At 41.6% G+C, this 27,834-nt stretch overlaps 1 protein-coding gene across 2 annotated transcripts in view; it reads right to left on the reverse strand.

The window, feature by feature from the left end:
- scarb2b (scavenger receptor class B, member 2b) overlaps positions 1 to 27,834 on the reverse strand; it is a 62,492-nt gene that overhangs the window by 20,303 nt on the left and 14,355 nt on the right. For both annotated transcript variants that reach the window (XM_072662408.1, XM_072662407.1), the window contains exons 2-7: positions 23,697 to 23,854; positions 19,045 to 19,192; positions 16,532 to 16,726; positions 16,204 to 16,295; positions 14,036 to 14,155; positions 2,047 to 2,225 (exon numbers count right to left, since the gene is read on the reverse strand). In XM_072662408.1, the coding sequence (XP_072518509.1) occupies positions 2,047 to 2,225; positions 14,036 to 14,155; positions 16,204 to 16,295; positions 16,532 to 16,726; positions 19,045 to 19,192; positions 23,697 to 23,854 (892 nt within the window). The remainder of the gene's footprint in view (positions 1 to 2,046; positions 2,226 to 14,035; positions 14,156 to 16,203; positions 16,296 to 16,531; positions 16,727 to 19,044; positions 19,193 to 23,696; positions 23,855 to 27,834) is intronic.

Consider the following 27,834-nt stretch of genomic DNA (forward strand, 5'->3'; position numbering starts at 1 on the left):
ATCTAACTACGGTCACAGGGGTCACAGGCAGTGAGTTAATGTTCCACTCAAATGTTGTTAATCACTGGTAAGTGGAGTAAGAGTAATAGTAGTAGAGTAGCAGTATCAGTAGTGGAATCTGTAGTAGCAGCACTGGCACTAGTTGCAGTAACTGCGAGACTATTTATATATGTACGAGTTGAGGGTTTAGCAGGTGTACCAGTGGTAGTAGCAGTAGTATCAGTAGTAGTAGGAGGAGTAAAAGAAGCAGTACCAGCAGCTAACAATAGCAATAGCAGTAGTACTCGTAGTAGGAGTCCTCGGAGCTGAAGCAACAGCAGCACTAGCAGTAGTAGCAGCAGCAGTAGCAGCAGTAGTAGCAGTAGCTAAAGTAGTAGTAGCAGTAGTAGTGTAGCAGTAGTAGTAGTAGCAGTAGTATAGCAACAGTAGCTGAAGTAGTAGTATAGCAACAGTAGCTGAAGTAGTAGTAGTAGTAGTAGCAGTAGTAGTTGTAGTAGTAGCAGTAGTTGAAGCAGTAGTAGTAGCAGTGGTAGTTGTAGTAGTAGCAGAAGTAGTAGTAATAGGAATAGTAGTAGTAGTTGTAGTAGTGTCAATCACAGTAGTAGTGATTGTAGCACCAGTAGCAGTCATTGTACAAATATTTCTCATACTAATAGTAGTAGTAGTAGGAGGAGAAGAAAGGAGTAAAAAAGCAGCAACAGTAGTAGTAGCTGTTGCAGTTGCTGTAGGAGGAAGCAACAGTAGTAGTAGGAGGAGGAAGAGGAGGAGGAGGAGTACTGCTACTACTACTACTGCATCTACTACTACTGTTAGTGCTTCTACTACTACTAGTACTTCTACTACTACTGCAGCTGCTGTAGAAGGAGTAGTTTTGGCAGCAGCAGTAGTAGTAGTAGAAGTACTAGTAGTAGTAGAAGCACTAACAGTAGTAGTAGATGCAGTAGTAGTAGTAGCAGTAGTAGGAAGAGGAGGAGGAGAAGAAGTAATACTAGTAGTAGCTGTAGCAGTTGCTGTAGGAGGAGTAGTTGTAGCAGCAGTAGTAGTAGAAGTAGCTAGCAACAGCAGTAGAAGTTGTACTCATAGTAGGTAGGAGTCCTCTGAGCTGAAGCAACAGCAGCAGCAGTAGCGGTAGCTGTAGTAGTGTCAATCGCAGTAGCCATAGCAGTAGTAGCTGTAGCAGTGCTTGTAGCACCAGCAGTAGTCATTGTAATAGTGTTTATAGAGTGTTTCTCACAGCAGTAGGAGGAGAAGAAAGGAGTAAAAAAGCAGTAACAGTAGTAGTAGCTGTTGCACTTGCTTTAGAAGGAGTAGTTGTAGCAGCAGTAGCAGCAGTAGTAGTAGAAATAGCTAGCAATAGTAGTAAAAGTAGTAGTCGTAGGAGAAGTCCTCAGAGCTGAAGCAACAACAGAAGTAGTAGTAGCAGCTGTAGTAGTGGCAGTTGGTCTACTTATATCACCATTAGTAGCAGAAGTGGAAGTGGTTGTAGTCCAATATTAGTAGCAGCAATAGAGATTGTAGTTGATGTAGCTTAGAGGTAAAGTAGTACAAGTAGGAGTAAAAGGATTAGTATTAGTAGCATCTGCAGTAAGTAGTAGCACCAGTAAAATTAGGTGGAGTAGTAGTAGCAGCAGTAGTAGTAGCACCAGTAAAAACAGGAGTAGTACTAGTAGCAGCAGTAGTAGTAGCACCAGTAAAAATAGGAGTAGTAGTAGCAGCAGTAGTAGTAGCACCAGTAAAAATAGGAGTAGCAGTAGCAGCAGTAGTAGTAGTACCAGTAGCAGTAATAGTAACAGTGGTAGCAGTAGGAGTACTAGTTGTAATGCCAGTTGCAGCAATAGCTACACAGCTAGTAGCAGCAGCAGTAGTAGCAGTAGGAGGCCTCGTAGGAGTATTAGTTGTAATAACAGTTGTAGCAGTAGTAGCTGGAGCAGTGGTTGTAGCACCAGTAGTAGTCACTGTATGAGTGTTTCCTGTAGTCATGGTAGCAGCAGTGGTAGGAGGATTGCTGGTCGATTCTCATGATGAATTATGTGGCCAGAGCTGTACCTTTGCGACACACTGCAACGTTCAGCACTCCATCGTCGAGGCACTTTTCCGGATCAAGGCAGAAGCCTTCGTTTTCCGGATTGTTCTTTCCGCTGGCAAACACGTCACGAGGAGGAGTGTACCGGTAAGCCGGGATGCCTTTCACGTCTACCTCCTTCTCAAACAGCATGTAGATCGACCTGGAATACAAGGATAGAACATCATCCCTCCGTTGCAGGACTTTCCAAACCCTTCACAGGATCAGTCAATCGAAGGTAAGGAGTCGTCACTGAACTGAAAGAGAGCTTTAATTAACTCCAGAAAAACAGAATTTTCCAATTAGGCAACTTCTGGGAAACTACTTGGTTCACTTTCAGCTCATCTCATTTTCATTTGATCCAAACTCAGTGTGCAACAATAGGACACTTAAAAAAAACAACAACACTGTAACAATTACATGAGTCACATTTGTCACAATTCTGTGGAAACCTGAACGTCTTTCGACCTTCCTGCCATTTAAAAATTTCCAGTAACTTTATTTTGAGAATCACTTTTGCAATCTGCAGTTTCCCAATAGATTCTTATCTTTATCCTACGATCCTCAGGCTGCAAAGGAAAACACTGTGTTTTATTCTTACCCAAGGAAAATTAAAAAACGTTAGAGGTGAGTCAAGACTGAGACTTGGACACATCAAGTCTTAAGTCAAGACTGAGGCCAGGGCACTTTGAAACCGAGTCAAGACTGAGAGCAGGGTACATTGAGTCGAAGTCGGAGATCCAAACCATGCCACCTGAAGACAGAGTCAAGACTAAGAGCAGAGGTGAGTCAAGGGATGAGTCAAGACTGCAAGACTGTCAAGACCAAGACCATATTAAGATCAAGCTGAGATCAAGACCATGGCATACCAAACCAACACATGTCAAGACCCAGCCAAGATTGAGATCAGGACACACTGACACCAAGTCTAGACTGAGACTTGGAGACATTGAGATCAAGTCAAGATTGAGAGCTGGACACTTAAAGACAAAGTCAAGATCAGGGCCAAGACAGATCGAGATTGAGAGCAGGGTTCACTAAGACTATTGAAACCATGTCATGATCAATACCATGGCATATCAATGGCAATCACCAAATTAAGGACAGTCTAAGACAAGGACACATTAAGGCCAAGTAAAGATTGAGAGAAGGACACATTCACATAAGATCAAGATTAAGAGCAGGATAGATTGAGACACATCAAGATCAACTCATGACTGAGACCATGCCAAGTCAAAACCAAGTCGAAATCGAGGACAGGACACATCAAGATTGAGCCAAGATTACAACAATGTCAGAAGACAGACTAATACCAACACAGGTCAAAACCCAGACAAGACCAGGACACACTGAACCCAAGTCAAGACTGAGACCTGGAGACATTAAGATCCATTCAATATTGAGAGCTGGACACTTAAAGACAAAGTCAAGATCAGGGCCAAGACAGATCGAGACTGAGAGCAGGGTTTACTGAGGAGACTCATAACTAAGACTAATGAGACCATGTTAAGATCAATACCAGGGCACATCAAGACCAAGTCAATGACAGTCAAGTCGATCAAGGACAGGACACATCAAGATTGAGCCAAGATTAAAAAGACAGAGACCAATACACATCCAAACTCAGCCAAGACTGAGACAAGGACACATTGAACCCAAGTCAAGGCTGAGAGAAGGGTTCACTAAGGCAGACTCAAGACCAAGACTAGGACACATCGAAAATTAGACTAAGTCACATTGAGGCCAAGTGAAAAATGAGATGAGGACACACTGAGACTCACTGAGTCAAGATGGAGATTTGGACACCTCAAGATCAACTCATGACTGAGACCAGGACACATCAAGACCAAGTTAAGACTAAGACCAGAACACAATTGAGAGCAAGATGAGTCTGAGACCAGGAAACAATCGAGGCCAAGTCTGAGACCAAGACACACTGAGACCAACTCAAGATCAAACAAGGACACAACGAAGCCGAATCAAGTCCGAGACCACAATAGACTTGAGACTAAGATGAGGACATGGAGAGCGCCGCTATACTGCTTTTACATTTCTACTGGTTTTCAGTGAACTTCAGGACACTGTTTATTGTACTTTATGCAGACGCTAAGACACTGGATGGCGGTTCGTGCTGAGGACGTCATGTCCTGTTTATCGAAAACGCCACAATGCGTGAGAACGCAAGGGGGTGAGAACACCAGTCCTGTATGTCCTCAGACTTTTGCCCTGCAGAGTTTTGACCTGACAACTGGAAACCCCTCAATAGGCTGACCTGGGCGTGTTAGAGCAAGCGAAACAATCCACTCTGCAGTTTCCAAGATCTGAATCCAACACTGATCAGTGTTTAATTCACTCTTATAGAGTCAATATGCTGTCCAGAGGGAGTTCACGCCCAACGTAGGACTTCGTTTCAACGCGGGTGGAGTTCATTTAATCTCAGTAAACTGTGTTGCCTGTAGATCCAAACCGTGTTAAGGAGAGTTCCATTGCTTCCTATATTAACACTTTCTCTATTCAGCACAAACCCCAGCAGGGTCATTACTGTGGTCTGAATACAGCAGAGCATCGGAATTGATAAGAACAAAGGATTTTGTTGATTCCCAGCCAAACAAGCCTTTTAGAAAACAATGTAAGACTGTAAATGATTTAAGAATGGCTTCTTGTTTCTTGCTTGCTTGTTATTACAATGAAAAGGTCACATCTGCTCAACAATTCCTAATGCACAACTATATGTTTATTTATTTATTTATCTTTAAGCTAAAAAAGTAAAAAAAAAAAGAAGTTAAAATAACATTATTATATAATATCCAGTATGAAGCTCTAAAAATATTACTATCAAATATTAAGTTCTAATAACATTACTATCCAGAATTAATTTCTAATATTAATATCCAGTATGATGCTCTAATAACTTCTATTCTATATAATTAATATCCAGAACAAAGCACTAAAACAGTAATATTCAGAATTAGCTCTAATAACATTAATATCCAGAATGAAGCTGTAATAACAGCAAATATCATTAATATCTAAAATGGCATAATAATAACATTAAGACGCAGTATAAAGACAAAATATATCAATTTTCAGAATGCATTTCCAATAACATTAATATGCAGGATGAAGCTCTAATAACATTAATATCCAGAATAAAGTTCCAATAACATTAATATCCAGAATAAAGTTCTAATAGCATTACTATCCAGTATGAAGCTCTAATAGCATTAATATCCAGTATGAAGTTCTAATAACATTAATATCCAGTATGAAGCTCTAATAACATTAATATCCAGTATGAAGCTCTAATAACATTAATATCCAGAATAAAGTTCCAATAACATTAATATCCAGAATAAAGTTCTAATAGCATTAATATCCAGTATGAAGCTCTAATAAAATTAATATCCATAATAAAGCTCTAAAATTAAAAAAATCCAGAGTGATGCTCTAATAACAGCAGTATCCAGAATGAAGTTTTAGAAAAATTAATATCCAGAATGAAGTTCAAATACACTGCTCAAAACAATAAAGGGAACACTTAAACAACACAATATAACTCCAAGTAAATCAAACTTCTGTGAAATCAAACTGTCCACTTAGGAAGCAACACTGATTGACAATCAATTTCACATGCTGTTGTGCAAATGGAATAAACAACAGGTGGAAATTATTGGCAATTAGCAAGACACACTCAATAAAGGAGTGGTTCTGCAGGTGGGGACCACAGACCACTTCTCAGTACTTATGCTTTCTGGCTGATGTTTTGATCACTTTTGAATGTTGGTGGTGCTTTCACACTCATGGTAGCATGAGACGGACTCTACAACCCACACAAGTGGCTCAGGTAGTGCAGCTCATTCCAGGGTGGCACATCAATGCGAGCTGTGACAAGAAGGTTTGCTGTGTCTGTCAGCGCAGTGTTCAGAGGCTGGAGGTGCTACCAGGAGACAGGCCACTACACCAGGAGATGTGGAGGAGGCCGTAGGAGGACAACAACCCAGCAGCAGGACCGCTACCTCCGCCTTTGTGCAAGGAGGAACAGGAGGAGCACTGCCAGAGCTCGTAAAATGACCACCAGCAGGCCACAAATGTGCATGTGTCTGCACAAACGGTTAGAAACCGACTCCATGAGGATGGTATGAGGGCCCGACGTCCACAGATGGGGGTTGTGCTCACAGCCCAACACTGTGTAGGACGCTTGGCATTTGCCAGAGAACACCAGGATTGGCAAATTCGCCACTGGTACGTTGCTCCACAGACTGTTCAGGAGTTGGCGGATGCTTTAGTCCAGGTCTGGGAGGAGATCCTCATCGGGAGGATGCCCAGGCGTTGTAGGGAGGTCATACAGGCACGTGGAGGCCACACACAATACTGAGCCTCATTTTGACTTGTTTTAAGGACATAACATCAAAGTTGGATCAGCCTGTAGTGTGTTTTTCCACTTTAATTTTGTGTGTGACTCCAAATCCAGACCTCCATAGGTTAATAAATTAGATTTCCATTGATGATTTTTGTGTGATTTTGTTGTCAGCACATTCAACTTTGTACAGAACAAAGTATTCAATGAGAATATTTCATTCATGCCTATCTAGGATGTGTTATTTGAGTGTTCCCTTTTTTATTTTTTTTGAGCAGTGTAAATCAATATCTAGAATGAAGCTCTAATAACAGCAATATCCAAAATTAAGCTCTAATAACATTAATATCCAGAATGAAGTTCATATATATATATATATATATATATATATATATATATATATCAATATTAAAAATAAAGCTGTAATAACAGCAATATCCAGAATCAAGCTCTAAGAACAGTAAAATCCAGTATGCCGTTTTAATAAGATTAATATCCAGAATTAAATTAAAATAGCATTAATATCTAGAATGGCATACTAATAACATTAATATACAGTATGAAGATAAAATATATCAATATCCAGAATGCATTTCCAATAATATCCAGAATGAAGTTTAAATAAATCAATATTCAGAATGAAGCTCTAAAATAAAAATACAAAATGATGCTCTAACAGCAATATCCAAAATAAAGTTCTAATAACGTTAATACCCAGAATGAGGTTCTAATAACATTAACATGCAGAATAAAGTTCTAATATCAATAATATCCAGAATTAATCTCTAATAACGGCAATGTCCAGAATAAAGTTCTAATAACATTAATATCCAGAATAAAGTTCTAATAACATTAATATCCAGTATGAGGTTCTAGTAACATTAATAGCAAAAAATAAGGTCTAATAACATTAATATCCAGAATGAAGTTCTAATAACCTTAATATCCAAAGTAAAGTCCTAATAACATTAATATTCAGAACAAAGTGCTAATAACAATATCCAGTATGAAGCTCTAATAACATTAATATCCAGTATGAAGTTCTAATAACATTAATATCCAGTATGAAGTTCTAATAACATTAATATCCAGAATAAAGTTCTAATAACATTAATATCCAGTATGAAGCTCTAATAACATTAATATCCAGTATGAAGTTCTAATAACATTAATATTAAGAATGAAGTTCTAATAACATTAATATCCAGTATGAAGTTCTAATAACATTAATATTCAGTATTAAGTTCTAATAACATTAATATCCAGTATGAAGTTCTAATAACATTAATATGCAGAATGAAGTTCTAATAACATTAATATGCAGAATAAAGTTCTAATAACATTAATATGCAGAATAAAGTTCAAATATATATTAGTATCCAGAATAAAGTTCTAATAACATTAATATTCAGACTTAAGCTAAAATAGTATTAATATCTAGAGTGTCATTCTAATAACTTTAATATACAGTATAAAGTTAAAATATATCAATATCAGAATAAAGTTCAAATAACATTAATATCCAGAATAAAGTTCAAATAACATTAATATCCAGAATTAAGTTCTTATAACATTAATATCCAGAATGAAGTTCTAATAACCTTAATATCCAAAATAAAGTCCTAATAACATTAATATTCAGAACAAAGTGCTAATAACATTAATATCCAGAATAAAGTTCTTATAACATTAATATCAAGAATTAAGCTCAAATAACTTTAATATCCAGTATGAAGCTCTAAAAGCATTAATATGCAGAATAAGAGTTCTAATAACATTAATACGCACAATAAAGTTCTATTAACATTAATATCCCGGCTTAAGTTAAAATAACATTAATATCTAGAATGATGCCATTCTACTAACTGTAATATACAGTATGAAGTTAAAATATATCAACATCCAGAATGCAACTCCAACAACATTAATATCCAGGATGAAGTTGCGTTCCAATGACAATTAAGGATTTTCCTTCTTTGTTTTTTTTGGAGATACAAGGTTTTTGCATGAGAGTCACGATATATAGGTTCTAAACAAACCATCTAAAAATGATTTACACTACAGTGAAGAACCATTTAAAACAAAGAACCCTGTAAGCATCTGTGTGGTCCTTTGAGTTGTCATGCTTTTGAGAGTAGCAGTAATGCTAACCTCCCATCATATGGACAAGGTTCTTCACACTCTTGTTTACAAACAGGTCTTCAAAGAACCAAGGAAAACCAAAATGTGGTTCTTCTATGGTACAGCTCTACAAAGGACCATTTAAACCACCTGTATTTGTGTACTTCCATGTGTGCTGCATGTGTACAGCCATGCTGGGTCTGTTGTGGTTAGGTAAGCTCCGTAATTGTAGTAGATTTCCAGGAGTAGGGTGGGACCCCCTGTCCGAGTCATGTTCAAATTATGGGTTTTTTTTTGTTGTTAGGTGTTTTTTTTCCTCCTGTGTTTGTTTGTTTGTTTTTCCTTCCACTGATTGGGATCTTGGGAAATGGATTTTCCAGACAGGAAACATGCGGACCCAGCCAACGATTAGTGATGAGGTAAAGCCTCGACAGGGCGTCCAGCTGTGCCTTTTTCCCGTCCTACAAATCAGGGTAAAAGTCAGAGGGAAAGATCCAGATACTCCCCTTCACCACAAAGACAACGCGGCCCACCACTCCCCCTCGCCTGCTGACCAAGTAGGTGACAGTGTACGAAAACATTTGCTGTCAGAACTCCAAGCCATGTGATCGCGGCTGCCGTGCCGAAGTAGGTGAGATTCCTTCCACGCTGAACAAAGAGGGGATGAGGTGGGTTTTTTTTAGGTCAGGGGTCAGACTGAAAATAACCCCTCCGTCATCCAAACCATTGGAAGTAGGGGATGTCAGGCCAGCGGGTGAAAGGTCGTCCATAACAGGGGTGAGCACATTCAGGGATATGCTAGATTAGATTTCCAACGATTAACATGGAAATTGTATATTCTTAAACCGGTTCCAGTAGAACATGCTTTTGGCCAGCATCTCGTGTTCCAATAGCAATGGCGTCCACCAATTTTCACAACAGGTGGACAAACATTTCCCCAGATTTCTAGAAGCTATGTTCACACAGTAGGTAGAGCGGCCCAAATCTGGTCTTCCCACCAAATCTGATGTTTCAGGCTGTTCACTTTTCAAGATCCTTCAGTATTAAACTGTGAAGAAACCTCTTAAGGTGCTTTGAGGAACCTTGGAGGAACCTTTTTCTTCTTAAAAAACTTTTCTTGACAATTGGACAAACATTTCCCCAGATTTCTAGAAGCCATGTTCACACAGTAGGTAGAGTGGCCCAAATCTGGTCTTCCCACCAAATCCGACGTTTCTTTACTTTTCAAGATCATTCAGTATTAAACTGTGAAAGAACCTCTTAAAGTGCTTTGAGGAACCTTTGAGGAACCTTTTTCTTCTAAATATCCCACTAAAATTTTCTTTGGGTTAGGAAGGACAGGGTAATCTATCTAAAAAACTTTTCTTGAAGGTTCCTCAAATGCCTTAAGAGTTTCCTCCGCAGCTTCGAATTAAAAAATCAACAATGAACATGGATATGTTATGTTCTTAAACGGGTTCCAGCAAAACAGCTTTTGGCCAGCATCTCGTGTTCCAATAGCAACGACATCCACCAATTTTCACAGCAGTCGGACAGATATTTCCCCAGGTTTCCAGGAGCTACATTCACACAGTAGGTAGAGCGGCCCAAATCTGGTCTTCTCACCAAATCTGACGTTTCTAGGCTGCTCACACTTTCTTTTTAATGTGATCACGCTCCTAACCTGGCAGGCATGTGCAAAAAAGCATCTTTGCCAGCATCACAGGAGGCATCAACCAATCGGTAGGAGGGATCCACTGACTGCCTCCACATTTATAATCCACATAATACAATACAGAAAATAGCTTCAACTGGATCTAATAAGTACACTGTTAAAATATAAGATCCTTGTAGAACTTTTGGAGGTTCTTCAGGTTAAACTGTGGAGAAACCTCTTAAGGTGCTACCTTTGAGGAACCTTCGAGGAACCCTTGCTTTTTTAAAACCCTTGCTTTTTTAGAACCTCCAAAAGTTCCACAAGGATCTAATACTTTTAACAGTGTGTATCTCCAACCTTCTTTCTGAAGACCTTGGAGAGCTCTTCATGACCACGGAATTTACCACGGTGACTTGGGATTTGCACATTCTACCACCTGAGTGTTTAGGCTCAATGCCTGGCTTGCTACAGTGAGATACGAGCCTATTGTAGCTAACAAGTAATGGAATTGTTTGTCCACCGATTAGCATGTTGCTAACAGAATGCCTAAATCGTCACATATTTGCCTTCAAAAAGCTTCAGATTGGTTTCCACTTCACCTTAATCCTCAAAGTAATGTCTAAAGTACCTGCTGATGTGGTTTCTAACGCATTGCTACCAACGTTTGGTGTTTCTAGACCACTTTGTGTCACAGAGTGTCCTTAAAACAAATGCTACAACAGTGTAAATCTTGTGCACAAAGGCAGGTTACAATAAAGTGCTACAAACCCGGCCTCTTCCCCCCGCAGACCAGAACATGCTGCCCGTAACCGTGAGTCATCTGCTGCGCTGAGGGGACTGCAAGACCCTTCGCCTGATTTCATGCTATTTCCAAAAAAACACAGTAGGACAGTAAGGCCTGAATATTTCCCAGAGCTAAAAAGAGCTGAGTGTGCTCCAGCGCACAGAACAGAACTTCCCACACTGAGAAAAGCCATTCATCATCACATGTTGGACCTTTCACAGCATTAAAACCACTTGCCTAACACTGTGTGTAGGACGCCAAAACAGCTCGAACTCGCAGAGGCTCCAAGATGTTAGCAGCAAGTTGTAGAGCGGGACCTCCATAAGTATCAGTGAGCCTTGGGTGCTGTACCGGGAACAACCCCGCAAGACCTGCCTGATGTTTTTTGGAGATGCTCTGATGCTCCCAGTCCTCTAGACATCACAGTTTGGTTCTGAGGCCTGACTGTTCACTTGCTGCCTAATATGTGGATCCCAGATCATCAGTGTTATTCACTTCCCCTGTCGGTGGTTTTAATGTTAAGGTCGATCAGTGTGAGCTCCTTTGATAGCAGTGTTTTAGAACCAGGTTTGATGTTAGGATGAAGGTCAGGGCTAAGGGAAGGTTTTGGACTAAAGTTGAGGTTTAGAGTTAGCGTTAGCTTTGACATTTAGTTAAATAAAGGTGCATCTATCTATCTCTCTATAAAGCATCAGTGTATCAATAGGTGTCAATAGGTAAAATAATATGTAATAAATTGTATAAAATGTAATGATTTAATAACTATTTCCACATTTATTTGCTAATTGTTAATTAAAAACAAATGTTATATATGAATTATCATTAATTAAGTTTTTTTCATATATATATATACGAAAGAGAGATATATCATTTTAATGTAATTATTAATTCATTAATGCATTTCTTTAATTATTTATCAATTCAATTATATAGATTTCATAGATTATATAGATCCTATCAATAATCTAGATTGTCTGTATGTATTTTTATTTATTTATAAATGTATAATGTTGTCCCCTATATTATTTTCTGGGAATCTTTCACAATATTTTGTAAAAAACTACTACTAAAATCACATCAACATTTTCCTTATATATTCATTTGTAAACCTCTAGATTTATATATTCCTAAATGCATTTATTTCATATATTTCAATTTTTCTGTACAATTTCTTTTACTTCTTTATTTACTATTTAAATATTTTATTGTGTATTTTAATTCATGAATCTTAATTCATGCATCTATTTTTGTTTGTCAATGTACAATTTTCTGTATTTTTTCTAAATTCTAAATTTTATAAAAGATTTTATTTGTAATTTGCTGTTAGCCCTTTATTCTTTGTATATGATTTATTTATGTAGCTATTACCTCCTTCGTAAGACTAAAAAACAAGCCCACACTCCCTGATGTCCTAACATCTACATAACCCAAAAAACTGGGCTTCGCTCTCAGGAAGGTCAGCTGTGCTTGTTTTTGTCAGAGGATAAGAACGTTTAGCCAATGTTCAGAGCGACGCACTGAATTGATCCCACTGCGGCAATTAAAACATCCGACTCAACAAAAAAAGGGGAAGTGTGGAATGGAGAGAGCCACACTGCTTTAAAAACAAACAATGAGGACAAGAGTAAAGAAGGTGAAGAGTCGCCAACATGAACGCCTCAAACACCAGCTGTGTCCTGCTGCACTGACAAACCACCAGAGCAGATTCCAATTTCACCAAACAAAAAATACAAGACGATTAAATAAACCACTTTCCAATAAATCATTTAGCATTCTGCCTCCTCAGTGTATATCACAATACCTACATTTAGAGTGTTATTAATATTCACCCTAATGAGAGACTGTAGCTCCGCCTTCTCAGTGTATATCACAACACCTACATTTAGAGTGTTATTAATATCCACCCTAATGAGAGACTGTAGCTCCTCCTCAGTGTATATCACAATACTTACATTTACAGTGTTATTAATATTCACCCTAATGAGAGACTGTAGCTCCTCCTCAGTGTATATCACAATACCTACATTTAAAGCGTTATTAATAATATTCACCCTAATGAGAGACTGTAGCTCCTCCTCAGTGTATATCACAATACCTACATTTAGAGCGTTATTAATATTTACTCTAATGAGAGACTGTAGCTCCTCCTCCTCAGTGTATATCACAATACCTACATTTAGAGCGTTATTAATATTCACCCTAATGAGAGACTGTAGCTCCTCCTCCTCAGTGTATATCACAATACCTACATTTAGAGCGTTATTAATATTTACTCTAATGAGAGACTGTAGCTCCTCCTCCTCAGTGTATATCACAATACCTACATTTAGAGCGTTATTAATATTCACCCTAATGAGAGACTGTAGCTCCTCCTCAGTGTATATCACAATACCTACATTTAGAGTGTTATTAATATTCACCCTAATGAGAGACTGTAGCTCCTCCTCAGTGTATATCACAATACCTACATTTAGTGTTAATATTCACCCTAATGAGAGACTGTAGCTCCTCCTCAGTGTATATCACAATACCTACATTTAGTGTTCAGAAGTTCTGCCCCCCAAAATAAATGCATTGCCAAGGTAACGATACTGGGTTTGCGAACCAAAAGACATCAAACCCAAACATAGCACCCAAAACACACCAGCCTCGTCAAACATTACTACCCCATTGTTAGCACACCAGCTACTGGCTTCGTCAAACATTGCTACCTCGATGTTAGCACACCAGCTAACAGCGTCATCCAACTAATGTTATCTAGCATAGCATTTTGGCTTATGCATGAATTCAAATAATCCCATAATGTGCTAGCAAACATTTTTTGTAGATATTTGTGGCCATAAAATCCTGGATATAAAGTCACGACATGTAATTAGCTTTAGCTAGGTTAGCGTTAGCAAACTGTTGCTACAGTTGCTGCTGCTAAGCAAACCAGTTGCAAAAATAAGTCAATGTTACCCACCTATTGAGCAGGAATCCAGCAACATCCTCATCCCTTCAGGTCTCTCCGATTTTCGGAATCGGACAGTAAAAGCTATAGAACCGGTGAACCAGAGATGTCTGAACAGAACCTACCTGCACAGGTCAGCGGTGAAGACGTCCAGACGCTCCTCCTTGGTCAGGAAGGGGTGGAAGGCGCTGCCATCCGTGCCGTTAATCATGTTGCTCTGATTGGTGTTCCAAAACGACATCAGCCTGCAGGGCAAAATCATTCAATCAGTAAGGTCTGAAGAACCCTTTAACCCACCTGAATGGCTATTTGGGTCATTGTGGTTCTAGACAGGCCCGCTGCCTTAACTAAAGAACCCTTGAGGAACCCTTTTTCCTTGTTTTTGAGGGCGTAGATGAGAGGAAAGCTGTTGAAAGAGAGGACTGACAGCATCGTTTCCATTACAGCAAAGTCAACAGCCTTCCCAATCAACTGCATGTGGTTTTGGGGTCGTGCCACTGTCCAGAGACATAAGTGGAAGCTGGAGTTGTTGTAGGCCACTTCTGAGTTGTAGTCTCCAAGGAACCCAGACGACAGCAGGCCAAATGCTCCTTTTAAAATGTCCAGCCAGTGTAATTATGTCCTGTGGAATGCTTCCATGTGTACTGGACGCATTTTTTCCCAGCCTCAGAAAGCTGAACTGGGTCCTGGTGCAGCCTATCTATGGTGTAGGTCCCTAGGGACAAGGAACGAGGGACAAGGGACAAGGTGAAAGGTTTTGGAATCACATTCCACAACTTGCTGAACAAACTTTGCTGATCCAGGGCCCCCTAGTAGCAGGGGACCCTGGCCCATGAGCACAGTATGCCCAGGATGTCCCTGACTTGTTGTTGGTGATCCCTGTCCCACAGGCTTCAAAGATCTTTTGCAGCAGGTTCTGTTGTTGCTACATCTTGAAGGCACCACCTCTTTCTGACTGCCTATAATAACAAGGTTCATCAGTATTATAAGCTTAGCTACTAACAAGCAATGCTTTCTACAGGCAAGTCACCACCAGCCCCAAAAAACCCACGAAGGGCGTACCCCAGGGTTCTATCCTAGGCCCCTTTCCAGAAATGTGAGAATCGCCAGGTGGAGCATGGCACCGCTGTGGAGTGCATTAGTCCTGTAGTCCTGGAGCAAAGGTCGCTAGGTTTCCCCTACTCAAACACACCCACTTTGCCTGGTGATTAACTGATAAGTAGGGCATCCACCAAACTTTGCTGGTGCTCGGCCCTCTGGGTGCTGGCTGATGGTGGCTCGTTTTCTAGGCTCAACACCCTTTTTACGACCATAAACAAACTTCTTCAGCCTCCCACATCCGCCTACTTCTTGCTGTTCAGCTAGCCAGCACTGCCCTACAGTAGCCCAGAGTCTCTGATATAATCTCTAAAAAGTCCTCTCCTTCTTTTCTTCGGTTTTCACTCGACTCATACGGTTCCTATTTGATAAATACCCGTTTCTTTAAAGAATACCAGTTTCTTTTCCAAATAGCTGCAGTCACACCCGGTCTAGACACTTCCTCGCCCTCTAATTACAGACCTACAGTGTCCTCAACCTCCCTTTCTAAGCTAAAGCGATGTAAAGAGCTGTGGCCTCACAGCTTTTCCTCCACGCTTTTCTCAATCTGGCTTTCACACTCTGCCCAGTCCTGAGCCCTGACTGACCTTCTGAGCGTCGCCACAGAGCCCGCGGCACACTTCTCTCCCGGGGTTCATCTGTATTACTACTTAGATGAAGCTTAGCTCCTAACAAGCAATGGTTTATATAGACATTTCTACAGGCAAGTCACCACCAGCCCCAAAACTCATGAAGGGCGTACCCCAGGGTTCTATTCTAGGCCCTTTTCCACTGATTCCATTGATTCCCATAGTGGAAAGGGGTCTAGGATAGAACCCTGGGGCATGCCATTCATGGGTTTTGGGGTTTTGGGCCCACAAGGGCCAAGTTGCAAAACACAGATTTAGCTGGAGCTGTCGAATTTCCTCTCTAAAAGGACAGTCCGACCTGGACAGGCTCTGCGATTCTTAAAACGCAGCCATCAACAACATCCAAGGTAAAAATACCGCTCGCGTGCCATCATTTATCATTAACGTCCGGCTTACGCCAGCACAAGTCCGGCCTTTTCCAAACACAGCGGCTGCATTTTAACAATAAGCACAATAAAGTCCCAGAATTTCATGGCCGACCTTCCTTCCTTTTATTGTCCCGGCTTACATATTGCTGACATGTTGAGGTGGGTGGAGAAGGTAAAAGAAGGTGAAGGAGCATTTACTTTTGGCCTTTCCAGGTGTCGACGCGGCCGTACTCCAAGTAGTTCTGCTCTCCGGTGAAGTACACAAACTCTCCGTCGGCACTGCCGTTTTTCTGTGTGTAGGGGGGAGAAACAATAGAACAATAGAAACCGCCGTCAGACCGAGCGAACGCGGTCAACGCACACCAAACATAGGCAAAATAGGCTAATGTGGCTAACAAGCAATGGCTGCTTTTCTACAACAGTGGCGTAGCCAGTTTCCTGTCAGCTGGGCCTGATTAGAGCTTGGGGTGCGGGTGGGGAGGGGAGTGGGTTAGCTTAGTGTGTGAGAACGTTCGATGACACTTACGTCGAGCATGAGGCCAAAGCGCTCATCCACCTCAGGCTTTATTTTTTGCAGGCGGCTAAGCAGAGGGTCCTCAAAGCCCCACAGCAGCTCGTCCACAGTGTGGGTCATAAACATGGTGGTCCCTATGGAGCTCATGAACATGGAAATGGCTGTCCTCGACCAAAAGCTGACGTCCTTCAACTTATTCATTACGGCCTAGGGAAAGAGAAAGAGAGAGAGACATTACGATTGAGGGATTGCGATTTGTCATTCATGGCAAGTTTATTATATTAGACTTGATCTCATTTGGGGGGCAAATGACCGTTAGCAGCATTGAATCTGGTAGTTTTATCCAAAGGCACATTCTGAATGTATGTAGTGGTCTGCTGTACATGTTTGCCAGGGTTTTCCAGCCATAATCAGTTAGCGTCGCAGCTACTTGTACTGAATATGTGTCCATTTGTAAACAAACAAACAAATAAACAATAAATTAGCATTAGGAATAATTAGCATTAATACATGCATTTATCAAAAAACTATTTACAAGTACAATAAAACAGCCAGGTCAGCGCAAGCTGGTCAAGCTACTAGTGTATTAGTACTGAGCACTGAGTATGATTTAGAGTCTCCCAGCATGACCAACCTGACCAAGTTAGTCAACCTGTATGACCAAGCTTGACCAGCATGCTCATAATTATATGATGCTTGACTATCATGACCAGCATCACCAAGCTGGTCAACCAGCATGACCAACTCAGTCAGACTCTCACCAGTCAACCAGTACGGCCAGTTCAGCAGGTCATGCTAACAGACCGGCTAGTCTATCAAACTCCAGTGAAAATATATATGCTGTGGTGGTCAAGAGCTAAGCTGGTTAACTAGCATAGGGTGTGTTTTTGCCTGGATGACCAGTTTTTCTACCACCTTGACCATCAAAGACTAGCTTAGACCTTCCGAAACCAGCTAGCAGCAAAATCTGGATTTTTGTTTTAAAAGGTAGTCCGTTAGGGCCGTATCTTACATGATGACACAGCAAGTCCCGACTGGCGTAAGACATCCATGGACATCCACTTTAGGACCATATCTTACATAACGGTCCCAGCAAGCACTGACTGGCGCAAGACGTCCATTGTCCATGGACATCCAGTTTAGGGCCATATCACACACATAAGACATCCATGGACATTCCGTTTAGGACCATATCTTATGCATAAGACATCCATAGACATCTAGTTTAGGGCCATAGCACAAGCATAAGACATCCATAGACATCTAGTTTAGGGCCATATCTTACATGACGGTCCCAGCAAGCACAGACTGGTGCAAGACATCCATGGTCCATGGACATCCAGTTTAGGACCATATCTTATGCATAAGACATCCATAGACATCTAGTTTAGGGCCATAGCACAAGCGTAAGGCGTCCATAGACATTTCGTTTAGAGTCATATCACACGCGTAAGACGTCCATGGACATTCTGTTTAGGACCATAGCACACGCGTAAGACGTCCATGGACATTCCGTTTAGGACCATTTCTTATGCATAAGACGTCCATGGACATTCCGTTTAGGACCATATCTTATGCATAAGACGTCCATAGACATCTAGTTTAGGGCCATAGCACAAGCGTAAGGCGTCCATAGACATTTCGTTTAGAGTCATATCACACGCGTAAGACGTCCATGGACATTCTGTTTAGGACCATAGCACACGCGTAAGACGTCCATGGACATTCCGTTTAGGACCATATCTTATGCATAAGACGTCCATAGACATCTAGTTTAGGGCCATAGCACAAGCGTAAGGCGTCCATAGACATTTCGTTTAGGGCCATATCACACGCGTAAGACGTCCATGGACATTCCGTTTAGGACCATATCTTATGCATAAGACGTCCATAGACATCTAGTTTAGGGCCATAGCACAAGCGTAAGGCGTCCATAGACATTTCGTTTAGAGTCATATCACACGCGTAAGACGTCCATGGACATTCTGTTTAGGACCATAGCACACGCGTAAGACGTCCATGGACATTCCGTTTAGGACCATATCTTATGCATAAGACGTCCATAGACATCTAGTTTAGGGCCATAGCACAAGCGTAAGGCGTCCATAGACATTTCGTTTAGGGCCATATCACACGCGTAAGACGTCCATGGACATTCCGTTTAGGACCATATCTTATGCATAAGACGTCCATAGACATCTAGTTTAGGGCCATATCTTACATGATGACCCACTCAATTAAATTTTAAAGTTTAAGTTAAATTCTCCCATTACAAACATGCTGTTTACATTACATTATTTACATTTCTTTATGTATAGCCTTTAAGTTATAGTTATAAAATATATCTGTATGACCTATAATATATATTCATATAATATAAAAATCTGTTTTTTGAGGACGTCAAAAAGACATCTGTTAACTCTTTTAGCTCACTGGAGCACATAAGCACAATGAACAGTCTGTAAAGTGGCTTTTTCTGTAACACTGACCACACACACACACACACACACTCTTAACTCACTCACCACAGCTGGGATGTTAACAGTAGTGACGCTGTCTGTACTAGGGTCTCCTGCGGACATCTCCGGCACGAAAACAAAGCTCTTGGGGGTCAGGGCGGAAACTTTGGTCCCATTGTCCACAAAGGTGACATTGATTTTGGGCCTGTACTCCCTATAAATAACAACAGCAAGAGACAAAAGGCATGAATGAATATAGCAATATACTGTTCATTCTTTCACTGGTCAATTTAAATGAGCCACTCAAATATCTCACGACCTTCATGACCACGCTGGTGCATCAGAGCTTAGCCAATATAGGCTATGGTTTTGGCTTTTCAACCACTGTGACCATCAAAGACCAGCACACACCATCTCCAACCTGGTAGACCGTGGCTATGGCTTGTAATTCAGCCCTGAGGTGAACTCCGCGGTATAAATACTGCAACATTCGAGTGGCTCATGTGCACTTTGGAGCTTGTTTAAATTACGACACTGTATCAGGGCGTCCAGGGTGGGTGTGTGTGGGTTATTGCTGGACAATAAATGACGGTTAGCTGTCGGCGTCATGTCACCATCCTCAATTCTTTATTACACCCAAAGCAGGAAGACTTGATTACTCACTTCAATAGAACCCCCTGATTAGGTCTGTAACGGGGTAAGTGTGGGTTAGCCGTTCAGGGTATCAGTATGCTAATGCTAATGCTAAACTCTGGCTGATGTTAGCTACGACCAGAAACCGCGACAAGATGTTGGGGTCTATTATCCGTGTTAAATGAATGTCAGCCAAGACAAGTCCGTAACATTTAGCCCCTCAGGAGTGCTAGCTCTAGTAGTGTTAGCTCTTTTATTAGCTCCATTTTAGCGATCTTTTGGCGAGCCGCCAACTGCGCACCGCACAGCTTGATTTAGGGCGTGTTGGTGTGTTTTTGCTATCGCAACGACGGGAAAAGTACGATTCACTGCCAAGACAGCGAAGAACGTCTGCCTAGGTTGTTTGCCAAGATATTAATACACCAGAAATTGACCTGAACACACCTCATTTCGAGACCACCACTACGCCCATTGCAGCTAACACCGTAGCTATTTAAACAATGCAGGCGGAAGGTGTAAAAATATTGTTGGCGGAGGTAAGAGCTAAGAGCCTTATGGTAAGATAAGGCTTTTAGCTCTAAAGGTGTAACACTCTAGCTGTAGTGCTAGTGGTAGATCCAGTGTTAGCTATTTTTACAGGTAGCCTTAACAGCCTGGTGTTAGACCTAACTCTAGTGTTAGTGTTAACTGTGGCGTTAGCACTAGGGCTAGCGTTCACTCCAGCTGCAGCCTAAGCCTAAGTGTATTTGGCTGTGATGTTAGCGTAATTCTGGTGTTCCCTATAGTCTTAGTGGAAGCTCTAGCGGTGTTATGCGCATTCACATGCTAGTCGAAAGGTCAAAAAATGGCAGCTAATGTAGCATTAAATGCTCCCGCCTCGAAATGATCTTATTCCCACTAGAAATTACGACTTGAGGGGGTGTCTAAGCCCAACTTCCAAGTCGGGAACTTGTATTTACCATAATTCTGTTAGCACATTTTAACTGGGAATGTGCAAAATACTGCATAATGCATCGTTATCAGTGGATACCGCTAACAATGCTAACAATGCTAAACCGGGACATAAAAAGTGGGACATATTTTTGTGAGATTCCGACATCTGCCTCGGCTCTAATGTTAGTGTTAATTTTGGGGTTGACTCTAGCGTTATTGTTTACTCTAGCTTTAGCGCTAGCAGTAGCTCTAACGATGTTAACTCTGGTGTTAGCGCTAGAGCTGTAAGTAGCATACACTACTACCAAATTCCTTCTGAGGAATTTAGCGTTGGCATTACTTGTTAGCTGCATTAGCCTGAAAACTGAAACATTAGCGTGCAAAAGTTTGGGCAAAATATATATATTTTTTTGAATAGCTAAGTGACTAAAAGATTTTCGGATTTTCATAAGATTTTTCTAAAATAATATTTTACACTTTTTAATATTTTAAACTGACATCTAACGAAGGTGCAGTGAATGGCCAACATCAAACTGTGCATCAACAGATGAACCTCAGTCTCTACCAAACTGTACACCAGCTACAGGGGGAGGTGTTTCTGATAAAGTGGCCGGGAAGCATCATTCATTCAAGACTGTCTTTGAAGTTCCATCTATATAAATGCCTTCCAGTGTGTTAGCTTATCAGGCCTTGTTAAGGGATTACGATAAGTCCACAGTTGCATAATACATAGTGCTGCCCATGTTCCAGCTCCGCTACAGCACATGTGGGATATAGCCAGTCGTGCCACTGTGAGGACAGTTGCGTTGTGTTTATGGCCTGCCTCAGACTGCAAACACTGAGACTGCCGGAAAAAAACACGGTTTATTTAGAGTTATATAGTTTAACAGGTATAGACACACTCACTGAGTTTACAGGTGTTAATAATATTAATGTTATAATGTTATATAATGTTATATAATTAATGTTATATATAGTGTTACAAGTATATACACACTCACTGACCTGACTTTATGTGTACTTGGATTTATTCTAAAGTTATATAGCATGTTACAGGTATAGACACACTCACTGACTACTGATTACATGCTTATTAGGGTACATTCTAATGTTATATAGAGTCTTACAAGTATATACACACTGACCTCTGACTTTATGTTTACTTGGATTTATTCTAAAGTTATATAGCATGTTACAGGTATAGACACACTCACTGACTACTGATTACATGCTTATTAGGGTACATTCTAATGTTATATAGAGTCTTACAATTATATACACATTCACTGACCTCTGACTTTATGTTTACTTGGATTTATTCTAAAGTTATATAGCATGTTACAGGTATAAACACACTCACTGACCACTGATTACATGTTTATTTGGGTTTAATCTAATCTTATATAGCGTTTTACAGGTAGAAACTCTCACTGACCACTGGTTATGTTTACTTGGAGTTATTCTATTTATATAGCGTGTTACAGGTATAGACACACTCACTGACCACTGATTACATGTTTATTAGGGTACATTCTAATGTTATATAGTATTTTACAGGTATTGATACAATCACTAACCACTGTTTATGTTTATTTGGATTTATTAGGTTATATAGAGTTTTAAAGATAAATGCTCTGTATTAGTATATCTTGCTTGTCACACTTGTGGTGTGTATTATCTTCTCCCGCCACACAAATACACACACATAGATAGAACCAGATGTCTGTGTGTGTTTATGTGTGTGTGTGTGTGTGTGTGTGTGTGTGGTAATTATTCACCATGGGCCTTCTTGGCTTCACATCGGAATATTCTGGGCCCACATGACTCATCAAAGCACCTAGGCATGAATAGATTATGCTGTAATATCCCACTAATCAGGCTTTAGACCGGACTGTACATCTCCACGTGGTCATCTGTAACTCTCATGCTCACCTACACAACACCGTCCCCAGCCACTTTATCAGAAACCCTCCTTCATAGTTATGTAATGTTTGAGAGTCTGGCTCTTCTATTGACACACAGTTTGTTAGCCATTCTGTAGCCTTCTACTGGTGGTCAGTTTCCTGTCCAGATATTATTGAATGATGGACCTCAAGCTCAACCTAAACTCGTACCAGCACCACTTACACACTTACTTGTACAGTACAATGCATATCTTAGTTTAGCTCAAGGGTCCAATAGGGGGCACTGCACCCACAACCTTGATGACTGTAATAGAGGGGGGGGCTTATAAACTGTGCAGCAAGAGACAGGGCTACAGTCTATCACTGTATAGCCACTATATGGACAGAAGTATTGGGACACACCTTTTAATCAGTGAATTCAGGGTTTTTTTTTATTCAGGCCCATTGCCACAGGTGTACAAAATCCAGCCTTACATCCCCCAGCTCAATGCCAAGCATCAGATGGAGGGGTGTAAAGCACACCGCCACTTGACTCTGGAGCAGTAGATTTGTGTTATGTAGAGTGACGACTCACGCGTGTCTATCTGGCAGTCTGAATGGTGAGTCTGGGTTTGGAGAACACCAGGAGAACGTTAGCTACCTGCCTGACTACACTGTGCCACGTGTAAAGTTTGGTGGAGGAGGGATAATGCTATGAGACTGTTTTTCAGGGGTCTGCCTATAGGTCACTTAATCCTAGTGAAGGAAAATTTTCTGGACAATATGGACAAAAAGGCATGGTTGGGTGAGTTTGGGGTGGAAGAACCTGACTGACGCAAACAGAGCCCTGGCCTTAACTCCATCCAACACCTTTGGGACGAACAAGAAAGGAGCTTGAGAGCCAGGCCCTTATGTCCAATGTCAGCGTCTGACCTCACAAATGCTCTTCTGGATGAAGGGGGACAAACGTCCCTCAAACACACTCCTCACAAAATCCTGTAGAAAGCTTTCCCAGATGTGTCCCAATACTTTTGTCCATATAGTGTACTTAATAAATCTACAAGGTTTCCAATAAAGTGGCCAGAGAGTGAAAGCACAAGGTTGGTGTTTCTAATAAAGTGGCCACTGGGTGGAAGCACAAGGTTGCTGTTTCTAATAAAGTGGCCACTGAGTGAAATGACAAGGTGAGGGTTTCCAATAAAGTGGCCAGTGAATAGAGGCACAAGGTAAGGGAGCTGCTACAGCAGTGTGTGGGGGGAGCGACGGTACCTGTAGGTGTAGGGGCCCATGTGGGTGACTCGAGGTTTGGCCCCAGCCAGGAACTCTTCAGGGTTGGTGACATTGTAGAAGAAAAATTCCATGAAGACCGGAGGAGGCGGGTTCTTCCATGTTCCAAACACTTTACTGCCCTCTGTCAGGGTGATCTCCTACAAACACACACACACACACACACACAATGAAGTGTGTATTATTACAGATGCAATAATGCATATAGGCACGAGATCACTACGTCTTTCACTATTGATCACAGATCCTTAAAAAACCTAAAAACTATAGTATGAGGCGGCGGCGGCACCACAGCACTGAACAGCAGCATGAACCAGAAAGGAAATAGCATGAGCACGGTCATGCTAATGCTAATGCTAAAGCTAAAGAGAAGCATGCCATCTGACAGCACCTTCACATCTCACCTAAAATCTCTCTCTACGAAAACACAAATACTGATACTCAGCGGTTTGGGTACTGAGATCTTATCTAGGGGGCTAAAAAAAACCACCAAACTGACCAGCACCAACCACCACCACACTCCAGCACCTCCGGTACCATTTATAGGTCACAAAGTGAACACTGTACATTTATAAATCACTCGTTTAATAAATATTAAACCGTCAATCTGACCATTACCAGTGTTCTGTACCAGCAGAACACGCCTGAAACCCCACTTATTCATTTAACGCTCAGCGAGAATGACTCAAGCGATTGGTGACTAACGATTGACCGACTGCTCTTGAAAGGACTGATGGCTGAGTTTTGGATCTGTAGCCACTCGCTAAGCTAGCCTGTGCTTAGCTAGCTGGGCTACAGTTCCACGGACTATCAGACAGCCCAATGCAGCTGCTGTGTTGACCTTAAAGGTCATGTCTGAGAGAGAGACGTCGAGCGACTGGTGTTGGGAGGAACCGAAAGGAGAAATGAAAGGCCGGTTCTGCCGTCTTTGGACTCGTAGCCGGTTATCTAGGCCTAGATGAGCTAGCTAGCAGGCTAAACACCACAGCACTGACTGTGTTCCAGCTAACTGAGGCCTGAATCGAACAGTTTTACGGGTATTTACAGGTATTTAGAGCCTCATATCTGAGAGCTGAGATTTGAGGGTTCATCCAGGTTTGCTTGCTCGCCCTTTCAGTCGAACTAAGCATCGCTAAACTTGCAACTACGGTGGGCTCCCACACCTGAGCTCTCCTGAATGCACATGGGGGAATGGGGGAACTTATTTAGTCTATGTTCTAGATAGACACAGAACAGAGTCTCGACCCATCAGACACGTTGTTTTGAGATACCGTCCTCATTTTGAGATGTTGCGGACAACGCATACCCTCTTTAGTGGATTAGCACCGGGGTACCCGGGGTAGTAAATCGGATCGCTATCGTCCGACAGAGACTTGGATCGGATCAGGGGGTCCAAAACCTCAATCTGGACATCCCTAGTTGTCTAACTTCATTTATAGGACCACTCCCTTCATACAGAACCCCCAAAGAACCCTGTTATGCAGGGTGTAGACAGAAACAGGCGGCAGCAAGAAGACAATATAGCCCTTGTTCTAAGCCCCTCCTGCATCAGGGATGTATGTCTGCTGCCTTAAAGCTCAACGACTACACACACACACACACACACCCTGGGAACAATGGAGGGGCTGCTCACAGCAACCCATGGCGACCAAAGTAACCTATAGCAACAACATTCCACAGCAGCGAGGGGTCCAGGCTGTGAGGAAGAGGCGTTCACATTAGCTAGCGGCGCTCTGCAATTAATAAAAGCAGTGCATGCTTTTTTTTTAGCTGTTAGGAAAAACAACCCTCATTCATGGTTTCTTCCTCCGAACCCTGCAGAGTTCAACCCCTAAAGTACACAAACTGCTTCTAACGGCAGGATGTGCTCTCGGAGGTTTCCAGAATCTTTGTTTACATGCAACGGACTGGGTCCAGGATGTCAGGGATGATAAAGCATGTTTCTGATGAAACGTCACAAGTTTGTTTACCCCTGGAAGGAAGGGGGTACGGATATGAATGGCTATGGTATAGACTGGTATGAGTATGGATAGGTATTGGAGATGATGAGTATGGAAATGGAGGGGAGGTATGGGTATGACTGACTATGGTATGGATGGGTGTTGGAGTGAATGAGTATTAATGATGGAAATTAGGGTGTATGGGTATGAATGGTAATGGTATAGACTGGTATGAGTATAGGCTGTTATTGGAAATGATGGGTATGGAAATTAGGGTGTATTGGTATGAATGGTTATGGTATATACTGGTATGAGTATGGATAGGTATTGGAGAAGATCGGAATGGAAATGGGTGGGTATGGGTATGAATGGTTATGGTATATACTGGTATGAGTATGAATAGGTATTGGAGAAGATCGGAATGGAAATGGGTGGGTATGGATATGAATGGCTATGGTAAAGACTGGTATGAGTATGGATAGGTATTGTAAATTACGAATATGGAAATTAGGGGGTATGGATATGAATGGCTACGGTATATACTAGTATGAGTATAGGCTGCTATTGGAAATGATGGGTATGGAAATTAGGTGATATGGATATGAATGGTTATAGTATATACTGGTATAAGTATGGATAGGTATTGGAGCTGATTGGAATGGAAATGGGTGGATATGGATATGAATGGTTATGGTATATACTGGTATGAGTATAGGCGGCTATTGGAAATGATGGGTATGGAAATGGATGGATATGGATATGAATGGTTATGGTATACACTGGTATAAGTATGGATGGGTATGGATGGATATTGGAATTGATGGGTATGAAAATGGGTGGGTATAGCTATTAATGATATGCTAATGGTTGAGTAGGGGTATGGGTGAGTGTGGGTGGGTTTGGGATATGAATAGGTATTAGGGCTGTGTATTAAAGTTTGCCAATAGGATACCAGGGATTGCGGTTCATTATATTGAGATATATTGCGATAACCTTTCAACCTATCAGAGCAGAACTACTACCTCAAAAATTCAAGCATGTCTCCTTTTCAGTTCCCACATTCTGACACAGGGTGACCACTGCTAAGTAATCTGCAGCAGCAGACATTCCCAAACAACCCAGGCCCAACCTCCCTATCTACTGAGACAGGGGGGAATCTTTCTGCCAAATCTTTCCCAGATGAAAAGCACTAGTTAAAAGCTCAGGCACAGCATGCCTGAGGGAAAGACAGCAATGAAGAGACAGAGCGAGAGGGAGTGTTGGGGGGGAGGTTGATTCTTAGATTCACAGTGGCTTTGTTCAGGATGCTGAATGACTCAAAGCAAGAAAGAGCAGAGTGACGTGACTAAACTGATAGCCCGCAAATAGCACATCTAGATCAGCGCTGAAACAGCAATACTTGGGGTTGCCCGGATACATGTCAGGCATAACAAGCAAAACCAACCGAGGTGAAAGCCGTCGTTGTGGTTTATCAACAAGCTAAACAGCCAAAGCCTGTGATTAAACAACCGAGGGCTATAATTAGGCCGAAAGGCCTAAATTTCGAAGAGGTCTGCGAAGTGACGTGAGCTCCAAGTCAACACCTGTTGCCTTCCCTCGGATCCTAAGCAGGCCCAGCGTGTGACCTGTTGAATAACGCCAGTGATGCCCGTGTCATTGGTGTCACCTGGGGTAACTGGGAGGAATCGGACCATGACATGGTAAACAAGCTTCGGATTCTGGGTTAAGTAAACAATTGTAGCGTTCCTCAAATCTCCCAACAGTGATAAAGTCCAGAAGGAAGGTTTCATCAGGGCCAGGCCCGTCACCCTACTGGCTTGGGGCGGATCTAGATAAGCGCTTTCTCACTAAAGCCTGAATCAAAGAATCATGAAAAGACCCAAGAAGAGAGGACCCTTATCACCGATTCTTTCATCAGGCCTTTCAAAAACAACTACTTATCCCTGCTCTTTCATCCAGCGGCCTCAAGCCTCTGTAGAGCAAGATGCCGGAAAAACAACTTACTTGACGGACATTCTGCAACTGCCACTGCTCGCTTTCCGACAAACAGCTTTTCAACAAGATAATATTTTTGAGAGTGCCTGAGCAGAGATCTGCGATTGTCCAGACTGCACGCACATGGAAGGGGGCAGCTTAGCCCGGTGGAACGAAATGGACGTAAGCATTCCTCTTTGGAGCGT

This window comes from Salminus brasiliensis, chromosome 18 (genome assembly GCF_030463535.1).
Source record: "Salminus brasiliensis chromosome 18, fSalBra1.hap2, whole genome shotgun sequence".
Taxonomy (NCBI): Eukaryota; Metazoa; Chordata; class Actinopteri; order Characiformes; family Bryconidae; genus Salminus; species Salminus brasiliensis.